We start from the raw sequence: 22,065 nt of genomic DNA, 5'->3' as shown, positions 1-22,065 counted from the left end.
GCTGAAAATGCAAGAGTGTAAAATAAATTTGTATTTACTGCATTTGAGGGCAGGAATTATGTGAGTGCCAGGGCATTTCGGTGCTCAAATGCAGGGCATCTGCTGGCTGTAAGTGGCAAACCAAGCGGCTTGCACATTCCGCACTGGCATCCATTTAAAGGCTTAAACTTGTTGGTAATAGTGCAGAATTTAGATGCAGATTAAGTGGTTATTTCGGGAAAATGCGTAAGACTGCCAAGTCAGGAAGTAATCTCAAGGACGGCTGATTTTTATTAGCATTAACACTGTGAAACTTGTAATATCAAAGCAAAAGCTTATCTTGCTTTTTGTGGATACATCAGTTCTCATTGACAACTGGAGTTCCATTGTCCTGTTTTGCGCTTTGTGGCAGTGACACCTTGCAAATGGTTTTATGACGCCATTAATCGAATCGCCGAAGGACGAACGCGATGAATATATTGTTGGCTGCTAGTGCGAACCATGAATGAATAGTGGCCATTCAATAAATCAAAGAACAAATTGTGCATACAAAAGTAAGCCAAACATATTGCAAACGATATTCATACTATATGTGCTCTATTTATGTGCAATAAAATAATATTACAAAAAAAGGAAAAACGAGCTTAATTAAATTCTTGCAATCAATTTGGCATGAAATGGTTCGCTTTCGAAGGGCGAGTGAAAAGTGGAGTTCGCTTCCAATTGATTTGCTGGCGGTTTTGTGGTCCACCTTCGTTTGTCTGTGTGTGGATGTTACAATCTTGCTGATGCAGTTGGATTTTAATGAAACTTTTTCTATTTTCCAGTTTTTTATTCTGTTTTTATTATTATGCGCAGCAAATTGAATTATAGCAGCCCACACACACAGACACATACTCAGCGTCGCTCGTTGAGATTTTCCATTTTCTATTGAACCGACGGGAAACGGGATTGAAATGAAGAAAATCGGAGTATAGAAAATCATAAAAGTCCTTTTCCAGCAAGGGGCGATTGCACTGCTCTCCGGTACATGAATTATTCAGCCAACAAACTGCAATGATAAGCACTCTTCCACTGCCCTGCCCACAGCCCATAATTCAGCTGAAAATTCCATCTTAAATTCATAATAAAATATGCAAAGGCCTTGCCAAGTGCCAGAGACCTTAAATAATAATAGGGCATAGTGGGATATCCATGGGATATCCATGGGAAGCCAGCAAAGTGAGCCCAGCCACATCCAGCAGGCCGCTAAGCTGCACAAATTTGCATATTCATTGCAGAAAACGAACTGAAAAAACGGAAAAAAACCGAAAAACTGAGGCGGATTATAAGTTTCAGCACTCAATAATTAAAAGTAAGCAATAAAAAGAAAATCTCACGGAAAAAGAGGGGAGACAAGAAGTGCTGGCACTCTAGATACCCTTCGTTTTCCCAGTACATCATACTCTTTAAGCTCATGTTGGGAATTTATAAAAAAGGAAATTATTAAAGACTCATTATATGATTTTTATCTGCGGATTATGTTTAGTATCGGCTCTCAATTTCTACAGATATCCTCTTAGGAACCATAGGAACTTGCCGGAAAAACTCATATTAAAAGGAAAATTAAGCATAAATCAGCCATAACAACAAGAAGCGGCAAATTCAGGTGGGATTCATAAATGTCTTCCTACATATTTTTCTGTCATCTGCACCTGTATATACTTATGTATATTGTGTAAGTTCGTATGTATATGTGACTGCAATCTGGGGGAGCACGCGTCTTAAGCGGCTTATTACCGATTTACCTGTTGTCGTATGCATAAGTAAGGAGATGGGCTTAAATTATGAATACTCGTGGGCAGACTCAAGACTCAAGTGGCTCACCTGCACCCGTATTTTCTCATTTTCGGCCAGACTATTGCCACTTGAGCTCTGCAAAGTGATGGCAAATAATTGTAATTGAAGATGGCAATTGTTTGCCAGCAATTAGCCCCTCCGATGGGTCTACATACATATGCACATATATACCATATATCGTAATGATGTATGCTGAACAATGGGTATTTTTTGTGGGGGCTGCTGTTGGACGCCTTCGTCGTTTTGGCCTTCGAACATTTTTTGTGACTCCGATGAAATCATTTCTTTATATGGCAATATGTAAAACAGGGTTGGGCTATCAAAAATGTACATATTGGCTGCTAATATTTTTTTAAAGCAACATCCGCTTGAGTAAGTGGCCTTAACTAATATGGTTTGGACTAAACGTTTGCAGCTTATTAGCTATTTCCTGATTTGACAGGCTGCATTGAATACTACTTAGTTTCATACTTATTAAAAAAAGTGTATACCTTTAAGGTTTTTTCCAAATTATGCTGCTGTTATGACGGCTGAAGTGCCAAACAAATTTAATTTGGCTCGACTGCTGGCGAAACATTACTTTTTCCGTGCTCAACCGATTTTCCAGTTTCTCAAGCGAAACACAGAGAATCTGCCAAAATGGGATTATTGATATGAGTCTTGTAAACCTTGTTTGTTTGGTTGCTCTTCATCTTGCTCTACTTGCTGTTTCACCCCCGCCTGGAGCAAATATTTGCAATTTGGATGGGAGCCGTACGCTCGGCTTAAAGCTTTAAAAACTTTGTAATATCGCCTCCAGTTTCGCCAGTTTCGCCAGTTTCGCCAGTTCCTTGTCAGACAGACCGAGGGCGAAGTTAAGGCCACGCAGATCAACCCATCTGTCAGGAGGTTGCCATGCCATATCATGGTAAATGGGATGAAGATGGGTGCTGGTTGCTGGATGAGAGGAGAAGTGACTGGAGGGGCAGAGGGGCCGACATTTATTAACGTGGCTTGGGCGTGGCGGCAGATGCTGCCAGAAAGGTGTTAAGTGGCAGATACTCGGGAGGAGGAGAAATGATGATGAAGCGAATCTCACATATCAGCATAAATAAATTTAAGTGTCGAGCGGCGGCACGAAGAAATCTGCGTAAATTTCGCTGCCATCCGACCGATGCGGCATAAATATAAATTATCCGCGAGGACGAGACGCTCTTTTTTAATGATAAAAAATATTGTAAATGTGTGCCAGCGGAACAGACAAAATATTTATGGAAAATATTCGGCGCGTGGCCGTTGATTTCGCTCGCTGCCGCTTAAACGCACGACTTCTTCATTTTTAATGGCTAATTAAATTGGCAAGCAGAAATCAGAAGTTAAGGCTTAAATTGCCCGGACCCAGAACTCAATGAAAAAGTTGGTCAACGGAATTGGCAAACCAATTGGAAGAGCCGAGCAGCAACAACAACGGCGGTGGACAAATATACTCGTACATATGTATGTATGTACTAGCTCAACATCACACATACGCACTGTTGGCCAAGGGAACTCGCAAACATTTGCGCCAAGTTAACTGCGGTCAGATTTTCGGCTACTTGTGCAATGCTGTTATTAAACAGCGATGGGAACCTAATGTTTGGTATATTTATTATTTATACTTAAGCATTTGTTTTAAATTCGTGCTCAAAATAAAAGATCTTATTAGATGAAACGGTGCATTAAGATCAAATCATCCAATTAATCACAGCCTAACCCACTTCCAGTAAAACCAACTCATCATAACTCGCTCCATCACTGACCCATTTTCAGTTTGGCCATTTGAGTTTTTGCGTAACGACGAACGCACCTTACTGCCATTTTACCAGAGGCACTTGGCCATCTCTAATAGGAAATGCATTTGGCGATGTTCAAGTAAATTACGTCAGCGGCTTGCCACACAAACAGTGGACCAGGGGGGAGCGGAGGGAGTGGGGGGCAGACAATGTGGAATAAGTGCCAGCATGGGCTGCTTAAAGCATACAACACTACACTGGGCGAAAACTGATACAAATATGATACATAATATTTAGAAAATGTTAAGAAGTGCTCTGATATATTTCTTTATTAAATTTAAAGATGCTGTGCTGCTCAAGCTTGAACCATGAGTAATATAGAATGATCTAGCATTCCTCTTTAGTTTCTCTCAGTGTACTGTCTCCCCAACATTCTGAGCGTGTGTGTGTGTGCGCTTGCTCCAAATATGGGAGCAGAGACAAAATGGAATCGGCGCTGTTGTTGCTGCGGCGATTGAATCCGATCCGTTTGAAAGAGTTGAAGTCGAGACTTGGCTGGGAACGCGCCTCCATTCGAATTGGGTCAGCTTGGGCATTTTTGGCCCGAAGAAGAAGAAGAAGAGGAAGAGGGATGGGTTAGGAAATTAGAGGGGAGAGGTGGGGCTGGCTGGCTAACGGTTAATGTTATTGCGACTTGCCATTTATCGCCGTCCATTGTTCGCCACCAACTGAGATTCCCGGCGGCTTGGAGTTGCCTTTGCTTTTGCTTTTGGTGCTTCTGCTTCTGTTTCTGCTTTTGGCCACTTGGTGCGAGCAAATCGCTTGACTTGGCTTTACGACCCATTGTAACGAGAGAAGAAGCTGTGGAAAAATGGTAGTGGCAGAGGCAGTGCGGGAATTAACTTCTTCATTGTGCATTTGACCCAAGTGCCAAATGCAAATGTTGGCAAATCATCTCTAATTGCTCATCGCTTTGGCAAAGATGAAAAGTCTTGGCTGCACAATAATTGACAAGATATGATTCTCAGTTTATTTATTGCACATTTGCTGGAAAAGCAAAATTTTACTTGGCTGACAAAAGCATAAAATCACATAAACCCTATCCAGTGGCCGTTGACAAATGCAATTAATTTGCTCAAGTGGAAGGGCAAACAATTGAGAACGATTTACGAAAAGACTTTTCATGCACTGCAATCGATGCTTAAGCAGAATGGAGCTAATGGAAAATAATATTAAATCTTGATCAGAGTCAACAAAACAGTTTGCGAACTCATTTAAAAAAGTATTCACAAAGTACACTCCAACGCAGTGCCGGCTCGAAAACCGCATAATCAAGTTTTAATTATGCATAAATTGCCGGCACACACTTCCAACATCCAACAGTTTTATCAGACACTTGCATAATTATATAAAGTTTCTCTATGACTTACTTTCCATTCGGCAAATCCTGTTTGATATTAAAAATGCGCTCAAGACAAAGAAACATTTGAGGCAAACTCAAACAGTGAGGAAAACCGAGGAAAACTGAGCAAAACTTCGGCCGTTTCTGACTTCAACGGAAAGTTGAAGAAATGAAAATGACAACGAGAAGTTCCTGTGCTGGCGCTTCAGCTCCCTTTTTGTTTTAGCTGCAGACACAGTCTTGTTGAGAAATTGCGCATATTTCCGTTTCCGTTTCCTGTGCAAAGGCATGCTTGTATGTGTGTGTGTGTGTATGTATGGCGTGTATGTGTATGGGTATGTCTGTCTGGACTCTTTGGCAACTCTTTTTGCGACCCGTGCTGCAATTTTGGCTGCCTTCCTGTCGCTCGATGTCTGCGCATAAATTAAAGGTATACATTTTAAGCACACAAACCGCATGGCACATAAATGAAACTTTACGAATTTCAATTGTAATGAAATATTTGCAGTAACCATGAGATATTCGCTAAAAATGTATTTATAACTTCTCAACTTTAAACCGGTTGTCCGACATCATGAAGCTTATAATCCGATGACAGCAAAAACCTGACACTTTTTTAATGTTCTCAATATTTCTCTGAGCCTTTTTAGGTCGTTCAGCATTTGATATTGATGAAATTTAGCTTGCCATTGGTAAAAAAATTTGTTATTTTTGATGGCCACCCAAAATGGGCTAGTGGGTCCATACATACATATGTAGTATATCCTGGATCAGGGGATGAGAATGAGAGGTGTACAGCTATCAGGCAGTTCAATCAACATAGTTGACGTTTGATGTAAAAACCTTTCAAACGCATCTCGCAGATAACCAGGGATTTTCGTTATTTTTCACAATACCCTTCTGAACCGCGGGTATGTTGGGGTCAATGATTGCTAAAACAGCATGTGATATATAGTCAAACCAACTTGTATTACACATGAATATGAATAATAGCAAAACCTATTTAGATTTTTAGTCAAGGCACTTATAAGTTGTACCTAAGGGGTATCTCAGCAACGACCCCTTTTCGATTTCCCTTCATGGCTTCTTATTTTTTTGTAGACTTTACTATCCGTGTGAATTTTTACCAATATGTGGCATCCTGTTGACTGACTGCCGACTGATTGCGTATACGCGATGTGACAGTTTGCTGAAAATATGTTGCGTATACGCCCCGTCTACCGCGTGCTGCTACAGACACTCGCCATGAGCAATAGTTGAGCTGGATGCTGGTACGCCTGTCTGCCTGAATCAAACCGAGTGTGATTTTTAATTCTACAATTTTGACATTTGCGTTTGCATTTAAATTAGATTTTACGAGGCCACAAACATTGACTACCATCCAATTTGAGGGCTGCCTATTGCCCCGCACATCGCAAAAGTCGAGTGGATTGCAATGCGAGCATGACAAATGGGATTTTACTCCCGACTCTCTCTCAACGTCTGCAGGTTTCTGGTGTCCTTGGCAAGGTACCCAATGGTCCCGGTCTTCGGTAGTATAAATCTGCACGTTCTGGGCCTTCTTGCCACTAATTGAAACATTAATAACGGCCAAGTGTCTCAATTGGATTGAGAACAATCACGATTCGAAAGACACTTCTCGTCGATTTCACTTAATTGCATCATCCTCACTCGCACACCGCAATCATTTTGCATCTCGTTTGCTGCTGGATCAAAAGTAAAAATAAAAGCGAAGAAGCCGCTTCATAAAATTAAACTTAATGGTGTTGATGATGTTCATTAACCGAACGCAATCATAATAACAGCCAGGGAAGAAAATATTAAACACGAAATGGTGTAAAAATTAATTAAGCCCTAATAGCTGTGGAGCATTTTTCGCAGCCACAAAACGGAGCTGAAGTAAAACAGATTTTGTATTTACCCGCACCGACCCAATAAGGAATAATTTAAATCGGTTCTGCGCAGTTTAGGGGTGTTGAGTAACCACGTTTAAGCGAATATAATTAATAGCATTATTTTCCCTGATACACAAGTAATTTCGGTTTACCCCAATGACTGCTATAACATTTTACTTAATGGATTGGATATGGAAAATGGCTCCCTAAAATATTAATTTGGTTTTTTGTGTCACTCAGCTTGACGGAAAATCACTCATATTTTTCATCAAATTTCCACGAGTAACTGTAGCTGGTCGAAAACACCAGGCTGTGAATTTCCTATCAAGACTTTGTACTCTTTTCCTAATTCACATAACAAGCTCGTTCGGTTCAGTTCACATTTGGTTTACTCTGCATTTTTGGTATTGCTTCACATTTGTGGGACAAAAATTTGATCAAATATTTCGCAGGAACTGCCACTAAATTCGAGCACTTTTACACGAAATGACTTTTACGTACAAGGAACTTATAGACGTTGCCATTGGGTCCCCGGAATCAGGACATGTTAACTTCTATGCGTTGCACGTGCTGCTCACGTGCTTTGCCCAGCGATTGGAGGTCCTGGATGAGGTAGTCGAGCAGGAGGACTATATGGTGGCCAATGTGCGTTTGCAGAGCAGCTTATGTGAGTGGGAATTTGCATCGCACCGCAGTATGCAGCTCAATATTGTTTTACTAAATAGTGACCTTGGGCAACACCTCGAAGTTCCGTCTCTTTGCCGGCGCTGATGCCGAGGAGGGAGAAGCAGCTGAGCCGGCGGCAGAGGCAGCAGCCGAGGCGACAGAGGCTCCACCTGCGCCAGTCGAGGAGGCTCCTGCAGCGGAACCAGCACCACCACCAGCACCAGAAACAGAGCCAGCTCCAGAACCTGCTCCAGAGCCTGCTCCCGAGGAGCCATCTCCACAGGAAGCACCGCCGGAAGAAGCAGCTCCTGTGGAGACAGGCGCAGCCACTCCAGAACCGGTGGCTTCCACCCACGAGCCAACTCCAGCCGCAACTCCGGCTCCCGAGGAGCATCCCCATTCCGAGCCCGAGGCAGATGCCTCGAAAGCACAACATCCTGCCGAGGTCAAGGGAGAGGGAGAGTTAGCTCCGCAGGCCTCACGGGTCTCCTCGAGATCATCCGCTCGCGAGAAGTCGCGGGAGGGATCTCTCAACAACAATCTGTTGCGTCTCGAAAGACGCCTCTCCAAGATTGAACTGCAAAAGGAGCAGGCCAGCATGGAGGTTAAGCAGTTTGTAAGCAACCTCACCAGCCAGCTGAAGATCACCATGGAGCAGGTGAACAATATGACCCACTTGCTGATCGATCGCAAGCCGAATCCGCAGAGGTTCCAGATACTCCGTCACATAGCTAAGCAGCTGAGGGTGCTGATGCTGACGACCGGTGATGAGGTGTCCATGAGCTGGTCCAGTGGTGATTTAGTGGGCGTTCAGGAAGAGGAGTGCCTGTCGGAGGAGGAGGTGCCGGAGGAGTCTAGTGCGCCCACAGAGGTGGAGAAGCCCGAGGAAGAGGAGGAACTGGGCTTGGAACAGCCTCTTTGCTATTCGCCAGAGAAAATGCTCACTGAGCTTCTGGATCTCAAGTCGCAATTCTGTGCGCTGACCAACAAGGTGAATGAACTCGCTGCGGCCTTGCTGAAACAGGACTCCCAGAGACTGATGGACCAGATGAAGGATCTATCGGAAGTCGTGCGGGATATCAAGCTCTACATGTCCAGCAACAAGGAGGTTACCAATACCATGATGGTTCGCCTCAACGACTGCGTATACCAGATACAAGTCCTGAAGAAATCGGCTGCCCATTTGGATGAGGTCAAGATTGACAAGACGGAGGTGGAGCTTTTGTTGGCCGAGAAGGTGGACTTCCAGCAGTTGGCCACAAAAGTATCCCTCGAGCAACTGGAGGAGTACAAGGCCAGGTTGGAGCAGATGTTCTGTGAGGTGCGTCACATTGTGAGTTTGAATGAGAAGAACGTTCTGCAGATCATCGACAATCTCCGCATGACACTGGGCATCGATTCCTTGGAGCTGAGTCTCAAGGACTTCCGTGAGACGATCGAGCGACGGGTGCAGATCATAGCCGAGGCACTCCAGAAGTACATGGAGATGACCAACGATGACTGTGCCGCCGCTGCCGGAAGGGTCAAGGTCATGCAGGATCTGGCCTGTTTGGCCTGCGACACCACCTGCGTAATGCGAACTGTGGAGCGATCCAAGGTGCCTTCGCTGCCCAATGCCAAGGGCTCCACCGGCCTGGGTCCCATTGTCACCTACGAACTGGGCCAGATCCGCAAGTCGGGCATCATGGGCTACTACCGCAAGGACGAGTTCCCACACTCCACCAGTGCCTGGAGCAAAGGAGCCACCGGTGTTCCCATGGTCAAGTGCACTCCGCGTCACGCGGGCGGCAGTCACACCACCCACACGGCGGATGAGCACATGCAGAAGGTCATTCTCTCCAAGAAGAACAGCGGATGGACATAGGGAGACTACTGCTCAGTTAGTTATAGCTTGAAGCTACTGTTAATGCATCATCCTTATTTTTGGTAACTGAACAAAATTGTGGAGATTGCTGTATAGATTTCTGTACGTTATGAAATATTAAAGCACAAATAAAATACAAATTAGCTTTATGAACTACAAAGTACTTATGACAATAACAGGCTACTTATTTGCTATATTGTCATATTGTCTTATTGTCATATTGCCATATTGGCTACAAAAGGCTTGGCCTGGAAAAATAATTAATTTGCACAGTTTCCCTGGCTCTAGATCGCATGTCCGGACAAGAACACTTCACTTTAATATTCATTGCATCACCGTATAATTCCATAAGAGAATTAAATAAAATATGTTGACTGTAAGCGATTTATGTTAATGGACTTTTTGGCCAAGAGCATTAATTTCCAAGTTGCCATGCCTGTGTGCGACACTTTGAAATAATCATTGATTGCACTTTTAACTGCCCGATTTTAATTGACGCAGTTACCTACAGCAAGTGCATGAGTGCATGTGCAGGCATATATGTACATATATTTTTAAACATTTATTTTCGCTTTGCGGCTCATTTAAATTTTGGCTTCGCATTGCTGCATTCGAAGCGTGCTTGTGGCAGCGATTGATAAACATTTTTTATTGCCCGCATCGGGGGCAAGTTCATTCTGATCCAGTTTCCTGCTCTTTAAGTGAATGACTTGTATGAACTGTCAGGACGCGTTTAATAGGCTAACGATGCGAAATGCATAGTGCCATAAATTGAATCAAGCTAACAGTTGCAAAACAAGCCGGGAACAAAATATAAATAAATTGCTTTTAGTGCTCGGTGGATGGCTATCACAGAAATGGAAAAAAGGGTGCCGCAGATATGGCAAAACTGTCATTTAGCCTTTATTCAAATGTTAACAATAAGGGCGGACTTCCTTCAGCATAAATTTTAAATTATTCAGCATATTAGTCAGATGCCATTTACATGCTGAACATGAACATGAACAATTGAACTGAGCATATTTAAGCATCATTACAACGCTTTACACAACTTTTTAAAATTCAAACAGCAATGGATTTTTACACCCTATGCATGCCATATTATTTTTTCCAACGACAAGTATTATAAATGATTTTTTTTAGTTGTATATATTAGCATATCAAACTACAGCAAACAACTTGCATTTCATGTTTTAAGTTCCCTTAAATGGTAAAAACAAGTGCTGGCCATTAAAGCCTCATAAGTGAACGTTGAAATTAATTAGAGACAGCAATGTGAGCAGAATGAAAAAGAAAGACAACGCCAACGAAATTTTAATGAAAACAGGTCAGTGCATAAATTGCAAGTAAAACGGGCGAAGCCGGAAGACAGAAAAAGGCCAAATGTAAACAGAAATGGACTCAGTTGGCAAATGGCAGCAATAACAGCAAATAGTTATAACTAAGTGCAACAGAAGCATTACACGGAGAAAAAACAAAGTGTTTTAGTGGAAGAAATGAAATAGAAACGTTAAAAATACGTAAAGCATTCAAGACAGTGTGACCTTGCACAGTGACTGAAATACCGTTGGGATGCATGGTAACTCTGTGCTTTGAAAGCAAATTTAGGCAGAGCACCAAAAACGTGAAATGGAACTTCATGAATTGTGCAATGGTCACCGCGGATGGCGAAAAGAAAAGGTGCAGGCAAACAAAGAGAGAAAAACAAAGACGTGGGGCAAATAAATTAAAATGCAAATTTAAACGAAAACGAGTGCAAACAGTAAACACTTCAGATTGGGGTCTGAGTGCAAGGCTAAGACGGAAGTCTCTCGATCTCGACATCGTGGAAAGCAAAAGCCGAAAACCAAATCGCGGAAATGACCCAAAAAAAAGGCAGTCAGACAGACACCGCGTCGGGTAAAAAGCACATGGGAGAAGATGAGCCATTGTTGTCGCTCTTTGAAGGTCACACTTGGAGTGGGCGGAAAATGGGGGCGGCGGCATTGGTGGTGGCGAGGAAAGTGTTGAGCTTGAGCCAAATTGTTGGGCCAATTTCCACGTCTCACTTACCCCATAACCAACTTTGATTGCGGCAGTCTGTTATCTCTGTGCGTGTTCCCGAGATCCAATGACTTGTCGGCTCAAAAGTTTGCAGACTCACCTGAAAGTAAGGTAAGTGATATTTAGTTATTAAATATGGTAGTGGGGAATTGCAATTTATTGATTATCATACTCCGAAGCAAAAAGCTTTAAATAAACTTGAAAACTATTTAACCCGCATTTCCGTTCTGCGGTTCTTTCCAACCATTACCCAAATAAAAATGGCCAGGAAAAGTTTTGCGACTAAATTCCGAAATTTCTAGGAAACTTATTTTGGAATTAAATGGTGATAAACAAATAAAAAAGACAAACAATTTGAGCAAAGTAGAACAAAGTACAAATATTGGTAATGGAAAAGTTTACAATTGATCGGTCGATAAGTTAACAATTTTAAGAATAAAGGATAAGTGGTATATAAAGAGTCAAAAAGCAACATATAAAAGTGAGTTACATATTCAATATAAAATCAGAAAATAATATAAATGTGTTCAAAAATTGTAAGATGTTAGGCCAAATAAAAGCAGTCTAAAAAGCTGGTAAAAAGTGTAATCAATATCGCAGCGCAGCAGGGCAGCTTACATAAGCAAACACGAGCACAAGCACAAACACTGCGGCATGTGCGAAATCGTTTCCATTCCAAAATAGCCAAATGATGTTTAAGTTGGAATTCAATTTGGAGGCGATAGAACGAGGAGAAAGGTTTTCCATCAGAGTCAGCCAAGAATGGAAGTCAAAATGAATTATTGCTCTTGGCCCAAACTCATTTTGGCTCTTACGACTATGTGCGTGTGTGTGCGAGTGTGTTAAATAAACATAAGAGGGCCGAGAAGAAGTCGTAGTTGAAAAGAAAGGCATTTTCGGCATTATCTCGGCCTGCTATTTTCAACTTTTTGTGGCCCAAAGTAAAATGACTTGGGGCTAAGACGAAATAGCCTTGAACTGCACAGTTTGACGCAGCTGAGCATCATGCATTTTACTGTGCTTATGTTTGTGTTTCATGTATTTTCTAAAACAACAAAAAGTTGTTTTATTTGCTTGCCAATATAAGTATATTTTTTTCAACTCTTACCTAAACAAAGGATAGCTGCATGATTTATGGCAAGGTTGTGGATATAATCTTTAATTAAATGCCCAAATCCACCCAAACTTTAAGGAGTAAGCATAAAGTGGCTGCACTGTGTGAAACCTGCACTCCAGCTTATATAAATTTGACTGCACTTCTCCCAAGAAACGTGAAATCTTTATTTATTTTTATCTTTCAAACACAAAGTTGTACAAACGTGTGGCATCTTTGTGGCTGCTGCCCTGGCTCTTATGACTTGTTTGGGTATTATTCTGGTCTGAGAGGCATTTGCCATTTGCATAAACCGCAAAATCTGCTTGTTTTGAATTAGCATTTTTTGCTGTTGACGCTGATGTTTATTTTTCTCTTTTTTGGGTGTTCAGGTCCGGCCAATAATTTCATTTGCTTTAGGCCAGTCATCTCTGGTGTTTTGTCTGGCCTTTGGGCTGCTTTTAGAAAATATTTCAGCGAGCCAACTTGCATGTCTTTCGTTTTTTTTCTTTTTACATATTTTTATGTGAGGCAGCACAAGAGTGATATATTCGTGGACTTAAATCTGTGTTTTTGTTATTTTTTCAGGCCGCAACCTGCTGCTGCTGAGCAAGTGCAGATAAAATGTGAGGCGTATTGGGGGGCGAGTGCCTTTTGCCATCTGGCATCTTGTATATTTATCTTTATTAGCCATTCACCGATGCGTGACTCAAAATGTGAGCAAGACAAGCAGCACAAACTTTTGGCCAGCATGCAAAAATTAGATAGGGGCGGGCCACGCCCACATCTCGCACAGACAATGGGCAACTTAATAAGTTATCAATCAAATTTCGTCAATCGTTTCGGGTCAAAGCAATCAATTTGCGTGATAAAGTCAAATGCCGAACAGCATCCGGTGAAGGATATCTTTCATCTGCCACGCCCTTTGCCCAACAAGGCTGTTCGCCCACATTTGGCCAACACTTTCCGCTCAATCCTCTCTTGGCCATCAACTTTTGGCATTGTTTGTCTGACAGTTGTAAAGTGATTTGCTACGTGAATTGGGCGATGCCGTTGGGATCTGGGTAAAATGGGTTATTTTTGGTTGGAGTTGAAGGTTGCGAGCGATAGAATTGGAAAATATGATTTGTATACATTAAGAGATTCGATGTCAGCCGATGGACAGCCGAAGATGATTTATATTGATATATGTACAGTATGTGACAGAAGATGTATTATTTTTGCTCAGCGAGAGAGCTTTTGTCCAAAACGGAATAATATATTGATGCTGCATTTGACTGCTGCTCTAATTAGACCCCATGGGGCATCAGGCTTTCAATGTGTAAACTTGACAAACTTGACAACTTAAAATAAATAGTTTTTACACATTCAAGTGAGATATAAATGCTGTATCCCATCATTAGCTTACATACTATAACTAATACCAACTGAATAATGTTCCCCCAAAACTTGACCATTTAGAACAAGCTTGAAACGACCCGTTTAAAACCTGACCCAATTTGTCTGGTCAGTAAAAAAGTAAAAGTTTATGCAAATAAAATCTTACAATGGAATTGCCTCTGATAAATAACAGTAAACAGCAATCAACCAGGAACCATAAAAAGCTAAAGTTCCCCGAAAAAGTTGAAGTTTCATATCAGAGCTCTGCCACTCGATGGCCTCAGACATGAAGACCCAATCACTGTTTGATGTCCGATTTCCTTTATTTAACCAGTTCCGTGCCAAATTATGCATAATACAATCATAATCATCATCGGCGTCTATAAATAAACCGAACATCTAACCAGCAGACCCCTTAACCCGCAGAAGAATATTACAATACAAATGTTGTTCGAACAAATCAGGCAATGATAAATAATCATAACAGATTGTTATGTTTACCAACAATCGAATCGACATTCCGGCATTCGATTTCCTGTTTATGCAACGAAGCCAACAAAGTTTTTCCCAATCGGAACTCATGGAGTTCTAATAAAAAAGGCGAGGGAAAAACTTGCCAGCAATCGCAGAAACTTTTAATGTCGCAGAGTTGAGCAAGTCGCAAAACAAACAAAAAATATGCTAATGGAAAAACATTCACAATGAAGCGTATAACGTATCCAAAGCTGAGGCAAGAAAAAAACCAGATTTAATTAAGCCGCAAAAACCGACTAAAAAGTTGACCAAATGCCAAAGGCCCCCCAAACAAAAAACAAAAGCCAAATAAATAACAGACAACTGAAATATGGTATGTGATGTTAATGCTTAAAAATAAGATGGGTCTTTGAAGACTTGTGATGCTGGTCAGTTTCGATGACGAACCGAAAAGATGTGGGCAGATCACAAGCTACATGCTAATACAGTGCGTTTCATACTGTTAGGTTGATGTAGTAAACAACAAGTATCTTGTGTAAAAATGGAAATTCGGGAAAGGTTACAGGCTGTCGTGTTGTTAAAAAGATAGTCGCATGTTTATCGAATAATTTTAAAATTGACACTAAGAGGAAATTAATACTGCTAGTTCTACAATATCGCCACTGACTGTAGCCAAAATAGTTTGAGGAAGTGCCCGAAACGTGAGTGTTGGAATACTTTATCGATTGGCTCAGCAGACGAGCCAAGGTCAGCAGCACAGGTAACAAGCATCAATGACAACTAATCAATATTGGACTGTAGAGTCGAGTCATCGCCAAAAAGGCGTATAAACTATGCTGCCCGTTGAGTGAAGTCTCTCGAGGGAGAACTCAACATCCAAAACGATAAAGATGGAAAGGACTCGTAGTTGGGATGCTGTGGCAAGTGTGACCAGCCAAGTGGGTTGCAAGCAAATGGCCGCACCTTGCCGCTTGTGCTTATGACAAGTACCCAAGTCGGACTGATGTTGCCCAGTGGGTTATGTTCCAGATGCTGTTCCAGATATTTTCGGGTTTCCCGCTATCTATCCAACTGGCAGCCCAACTCTTTTTTTTTTTGTATACCTTCTCGGTCTGCCTGTGCTGTCCCCAAGCAAATAAACTTAAGTGCATTGGCTCGTAAGCTTCAGCTCGACTTGAGTGCTTGTTAAATGTAAAGTATACATATATGTATGTATGTAGATATTTTAGAGTCGGAAATGCGTTCGGGTTCATTTGTTGGGGTAGCTGTAGGATTTCGGGCTGCCTAGCAGCTTCTAAATTGGTTCTGAAGTGCGTAGAAGTACATCGATGTAAGTGTCATCGGTGACACACGAATTGGGCAAATTGAGTTAATGCAAAGACAAGGAAATTGAATTAATGATTGTATCTACGAGAATCTTACATGACTTATTAATAAAGAAATATTAGTTCTTCTTTGAACATTTACAGCTCTGTTCATTTGCACCTGTGCTGTTTGGGATGAAAAAGCTGCTGCAATTTGTATCTGCATGTCCCAAATCACTTTCTTTAACCTGCAACTCTCTCATCATTTGCCGCACTTATGTCGGATCATTAGTGCAAAGTATTTCTTTATCTGGCGATCAAAGAAATTAACTAATTTGCTGGCATTTGTGCCCAGAGTGAGATTGCCATTGACATTGAAAGTCGTGCCAAATGTTAATTAAGTTCAGCAGTAACATAAAAATAATAACGCAATAAAAAAATAAAAGCGACCGACTCGCACAATGAAGACATCAAAAAGCATTACAAAAATGTAACAGCAAAGTAAAAAGAAGATGCGAAGGCAGTGAAAATAGCAGAAATACAAAGCGGAGCAGATGGACTTCACTCCACTCCACTTCACTTCAGTTCACTTTTGCTCTCTTTTTGCTACACTTTTGTTTTTCTACCGCCGCGACTCGAAGATGAAAGCAAAATTTCACCGAGTGTCAGTGAAATGAACTAGAGTGAACTGCGGATGAACCGCAGTGATCCGGCGATGAACTGCCGTGAACCGAAAATGAACCACAGTAAGCCGCAATTACGCTGAATAACAGTATTTTCATATTTATGGTACCATTTTGCCTCGTTTTTACGTTGTTTCCGCTGTAATGACAGTGCAATTTATGATAATTTCTGGCCAAGGCCATCGCGCAATAAACATAAATTTCTGCAAAAAGCCAGCCTTTAAAAATGAAAATAGCACCGAAGAGGGCAGCAGAAACAACAGCCAGTCGAGAAGAGGTCAAAACCATTGATAAATGTTCGCCTTTGGGGCCAAGCTGGGTAAATGTAACCGTACAAATTCACTCTTTGTCAAATTATATCGAAACTAATAAATTTGACAGGCCCTAACGAGCTGCAGGTTGGGCGGAGACCCATACAGAAATTGACTTGTCAATGGTTCATTTTGGTTTTTATTTTCCATGTCTCCTGTTGTGTTTTTTCTTGTTTCTTGTTGTGGTTCAGTTCATTGTGTGAAACAAGTGAAAGTGTCAACGCCATGGAAAATGATAAATGACTGAAGGAACACGCCAGCAGACGGAGGAGAAGGGGAGGTGCAGATAGGCAGAGAGCGGGGAGGTAGAAAGGGAGAGGCAGGTTACTGTCCAATGCGGCGTATACGTTATTTATGTCCTGCGTGAAAAACTGCAGAGGGAAATGGCGCTATGCAAACGTTTTTGCCAACTAACAAGACCATTGCAGGGAAATTGAGAAATATCGAAAAAACATCCTTTAAAAGTCTTCAACATGTAGTTCCGAAATAGAATTAGACTTCACTAAATCTTTCTGTTTTCAAAAGCCAGCATTTGCCGTAATAGTTATGAATAGTCTACTGGCGACTCATAAAAGAATCCTGTCGCGTTTTCACTGGGGTCACACATTGTAATAAAGTAAATATGCCAAAAGGGACGCGGCTGAAAGAGGGTCCTTATCTAGGAGGACTAGAGCACGGCACCCAGATAACCCAGCCACAAAACTCATGGCGAATGCGTGCTCGGAATAATGAACAGAGTTTCGAGGATATGGTTAGTGGGTTAAGGGGGATGACTGGTGGGTTAACTGGGTGGGGGAATTATTTGCCAACAGTTGTCAGTCGAAATAGGAGCACACTCATGCGAAGGTAGCTCGAATGCAAAATAGGATCCTTGCATTTAACCTTGCGAAATCACATTTGCAGTTTACAAAATGTATAATTACGCTACGCACTTTGCCGAGTGCTGAGTGGGTGGAATGCGACTTGCTAATTTGCGGATCTTCTGTGCTGTTTGTCAACATCGTCAAGTGCTAATTTTTGTGGCCAACTGTTGGCCCACTCACAATTCTTTGAGAAAGTTTCACAAAAAATCATTCAAAAGCAAATCGTTGTGAAGGTGCTGCTAAAGCTGCGCCCTGAAATGTTTGCTCTGCAAATGAAACGCGCGGTGAAACGAGATGAAATCTATTCAGCGTAAAAATGTCTTCTTAATGAGCAGCACAGAAAAGATCTTTGAAAAAACCTTTAGTTGTCAACTGGACGACAACGTTTCTTCAAAGTGATTTCTCTAATTTGATTGGCAAATGAAGGGTTACTCAAAGGAAAGTGGTTAGAAATGGTAAGACAAATCAAATTCGACTTTGACTTGGCACTCTAAGATATTCATTTATATAATCTTTTTACTGTGTAGTTACCAACTATTTTCTCACTTGCTTGCGTAGATAAAAAAAGTCATAATAAATATGGGAGCACGAAATTCAGAGCACTGCGTTGGCGCCCAACCAAAGGGTCTAACTTAGGCCTAAAGTCGAGTCTTTGACCCGATCTCTGTTGGCGTTGGCGTTGGCAAACAGCACCTCTTCACCGCCCCTCTTCGGTCCACCCGCTTGTTGGCAATCAAAAGCATCGTTTGTTTTGGACTCATAGACTCTTCAACTAAGCGAGATGGTACAATGAACTTTGCTAGACTGAGCCGAGTGGGAGATTCGGTGGGGGGTGGCAGGAGGGCTTTGGCTTTAGCGTTGGGCTGGAGGAGCGGTAAGGCTTGTCGACTTGTGTAATGCAAGGCAAGCAGAAACGGCACAGAGAAAAAGGGGTTGCCCCGCGAAAACGCAAACAGGGGAGGGCTGCACTGTGAGAAATACTTTATTGATAAGGAAAAAGGAATTGCAGTTAAAAGTTAGGTCCGAGTGTGACCAGACTTACATTTGAGTTCGCTTAGACATACCGTTTTCAGCGTAGATTTCGTTTCGAAGCTGATTTTTACAAATCAAATAATTGATTATATTTTCTCGCAGTGTTGCGTCTGCTTCTTCTCTTTGTTGCGTCGACTGCGGCTGTTTGCATTTAAATTTTTCACATTCAATTCATTTGAGGCTCGGCAGAGCACACACAAAAAAAATTCAGTAGCAGCAGAAGAAGACGGCAAACAATGTTACAAAGGCGCAGGAGCAACGAGTGGGGAGAGGGGATGGCCAAGTTAAATGCTGCAAAAATGAAGCTAATACTTATGTTGCAAGTTGCAACTAGGGCCACTCCGGCCCCTTGAACGCCCCCACTTTCAAATATATACCTCACCTGCGATGACTTGCGGGCTTCACATCATCATCATCCACATCATACTTTTTTCATTTGCCTTTTCACCTATTGTTTACGCCCTCCGGTGTATTGTGTGGGCGTGGCAAACACATGAGAATTCAACCGCCCGGCTAAAGTGTGTGTATATGTGTATGTTTTGTTTGTGCGTGTTCCCATTTTATTCATTTCGCTAGCTTGCTCTTTTGTGAGAGGGGAGTGGGGGAGGCTGCTCCCCATGCGGTCGTTTCAAGCCTCCAAATGGTCCAACTCCATCACTTCGAGGCAGCCAACGAGCATTTTCCACATCAGCTAATGACCAAAGGTGAGTCTCAGGTGTAAAAGGAGTAGTTAGAGTGACCAGAGGCCGAATGGAAGCCAGCAATTGGGACTTGGTATGCATAATTCGGTATAAGGTATTTTCCAAAAGCTTGTTAAAAACATTATAAAACTCTAAATTGGCACTGGTAGCTGTTAAGAATCAGTGTGCCAAGATTTAATGTTTTTGAGAATCAACACTCTCGGCTAACGTCAGCAACGAATACAGCTGAACATATTCCCTTAGTTAAGCCATTACGCCCTGAACCCTTTTTTTTTTGCCCAAAATTGAAACATTTCTCCACTTGCTTTCACAGAGAGCTTGGGTTTTCCTCGCCTTTTTTTTCGTTGCTAGATCTCTTTTTTCTGCACCTGAGCGAGAGCCAGAGTACCGTACTCTTTGCAAATGGCTAACAAGCCAACTATGTGTAGCTAACGTTCAAATGGGCACACACAGCCAACAACAGCAATGTCAGCAGCATCGGCATCGGAATCGGAATCTGGATGGGGACCAGACCCAGACGCAGACTCCCACTTTTGGCCAAAACCCCCCACCCCCTGCAGTTAGTTTGGCTCTATTTCAGCGTCAGAATTGCCATGTGCATGTGTCTGTGTGTGTGTGCATAGAGAAGGCCACAACGGTAAATCATCACGGACACTCGCAGACGCACACAGAGATGCACTCAACTACAAACACACGCAAACATCGCGGTTTGATGACGACAAAACTCGCCAGTCGCCAGTTGCCACCGACTATCCCCATCACCTTTTACATGCTGTTCGATGTTTATTTATAACAGGAAAAAAGGATATGAAGCAGACAGCACGAATAGTTAATACTCTTATACAGCTCAAAATATTCAGGAATAATTGGAACCATTTCACATTTGTAGCAGGCCAATGGCACAAAGTAGGCAACAAATTGAATCCTGAATACTAATTGGTGTGACCAGAGCTGCATTTGAGTGTGATTAGAGGTCATAACCTTTGTCGCTCTCCTAAGCTGGCTAAATAAATTCCATAAAATAGTGATATTTTCGCAAGCAACTTTAAATTGTCGAAAGATAAAGTTATCTTTTGAGTGCCTTAGCTGCCCCACCAAGTGCTTCTCTGGGCCCACTTGAGCTCAGCTCTCCATCAAAACCATAATACTCCAGCCACTCAAGGCCATCAAAAGAGAGAGAGAGAGAGCGAGAGAGAGAGGGCAGTGTGCGAGCGGGAGAGGGAGAGGCTGTGCCAGTAAGAGAGGGGGATAAGAAGAAAGAAAACAGTTCGATTGAATGTCTTTTGTATGTGGGTCAGTAATGCAGCCGACGTCGACTGAGGCCGAGAACGGTTAAGCAAACAAGTGAGTGGAAGTGGATGGGGAAGTGGAACTTGGGTGGACAAGTGCCAGTGCCAGTGCCCATGGTCCGTGTCCCGAAAAGGGGGCGGCCGGCGGCCGCAGGAGGGCGTGGCTGTTGGGGGGAAACTTGTTTTTAATCGTTGTCAATGGCCCAAAACGTCGAGAGTCCCGTTCGCCGTCGGCAGCTGTGGAAGTTCAGGAAGACAGCACCGCAAGAAAATCTATCTTTAGTATTAAATTATGTCATGATTATGATATTTTCCAAGCTTTGATGCGTATTTATTATTCACAGATATTATTTTAAAATATTGGAAACTGTTACTTGATTACTAAAGGCTTTGTATTTATAACCTAATATTTTCTTTCTGTGCAGACGCATAAGAAAAAAAGATTTTGAGGGGCAAGGCAGGGAGCTCTGGGGCAATTTGCAGGCCAATTTTCTGGCTGCCGCTGCAGTTGGGGACTTGTTTTCCGTGGCGCAAACAGGTTGCACTGTTAGTTGCACTGATTTCGTTCGATGGCTGATCGCCGTAAATCAAAGAGTGTCCCGTCTCCCCCGCCGAATGGCTCATGTCAAATGGAATAATTACACAAGTGGCACAGTTTTTTTTCATCCCCCCCTTCGCCACATTTCGCTGGTGAAAGATATCGATGGCGATAAATGTGTCGGCTTTAATATAGCTGTATTTAGCCACATGAATCACTAACTGAAACCGTTTACGCTTAGTTATAGTCGTGCATATACACATAAACATTTAATCGTGACTGCACACACTGGTTTGTTTCGGGAATTTTTTAGTTTTTTTTTTAGTTTTTCAGTGTTTTGCTTTTGAATTTCCAAATGATTGCCTGCAATTTAGTTCGTGCTGGTCGATTTCAGCCTTTTTGTTGGCTCCCCTTGCATTTGGTTTTTTTCGGTTGATTTTTTCTCGATTTCCATGGTATTTAATACGCATGACTTCAGCTTGGATTTTCGTTGATTTGGCTTTGTTATTTATTTACGAGTATGTTGTAACTCCTGTCGCGTCTGTATTAAGTGTTGGAAACCCTTTTTGGCCATCGATTGGATGATGTAAGCGCAGTTGCTGGCAAACTGGCTAAATTAAATCACTCTATCAATCTTTGGCATGGTACTCAACAAAAGAGAAACCCGCATTGTAAAATCTTTGCCATTAATTAATGAAATTAACCAAGGAGTTACTACTTGCTCATTTAAAACTTTTGAAGTTTTGCCAGCTACTCTTGTAGCCAAGTTTCGTTTCAATTTATTTATTTACCGGGCACTTAGTACGTCCATAAGACGTTCAGTTCATTTCTAGACCACGTTCCTCTAATTCTAATTGTTTATTCCTCCACTGACGTCCATATCAATTGCTGCTTAATGAATGCCATATAAATTGCATTCCCCCAGCTCATTTCGTTCCGGAATATGTTGGCCTCTGGA

General features: G+C 42.1%; 2 protein-coding genes across 5 annotated transcripts in view; one reads left to right on the top strand and one right to left on the bottom strand.

The window, feature by feature from the left end:
* The window catches only part of LOC120454328 (leucine-rich repeat-containing protein 4B), a 97,210-nt gene that overhangs the window by 60,635 nt on the left and 14,510 nt on the right, over nucleotides 1–22,065 (bottom strand). The window lies entirely within an intron of this gene.
* On the top strand, nucleotides 7,198–9,559 carry LOC120454371 (rootletin). The gene is made up of 2 exons (XM_039639607.2): nucleotides 7,198–7,533; nucleotides 7,592–9,559. Exons 1-2 carry the CDS (start codon nucleotides 7,353–7,355, stop codon nucleotides 9,394–9,396), a joined length of 1,986 nt encoding a protein of 661 aa, XP_039495541.1. The 5' UTR covers nucleotides 7,198–7,352; the 3' UTR covers nucleotides 9,397–9,559.

This window comes from Drosophila santomea, chromosome 2L, assembly GCF_016746245.2.
Source record: "Drosophila santomea strain STO CAGO 1482 chromosome 2L, Prin_Dsan_1.1, whole genome shotgun sequence".
NCBI lineage: Eukaryota > Metazoa > Arthropoda > Insecta > Diptera > Drosophilidae > Drosophila > Drosophila santomea.
The sequence above is the reverse complement of the archived record's forward strand: the minus strand, read 5'-3'. Positions and strand labels throughout refer to the sequence as shown.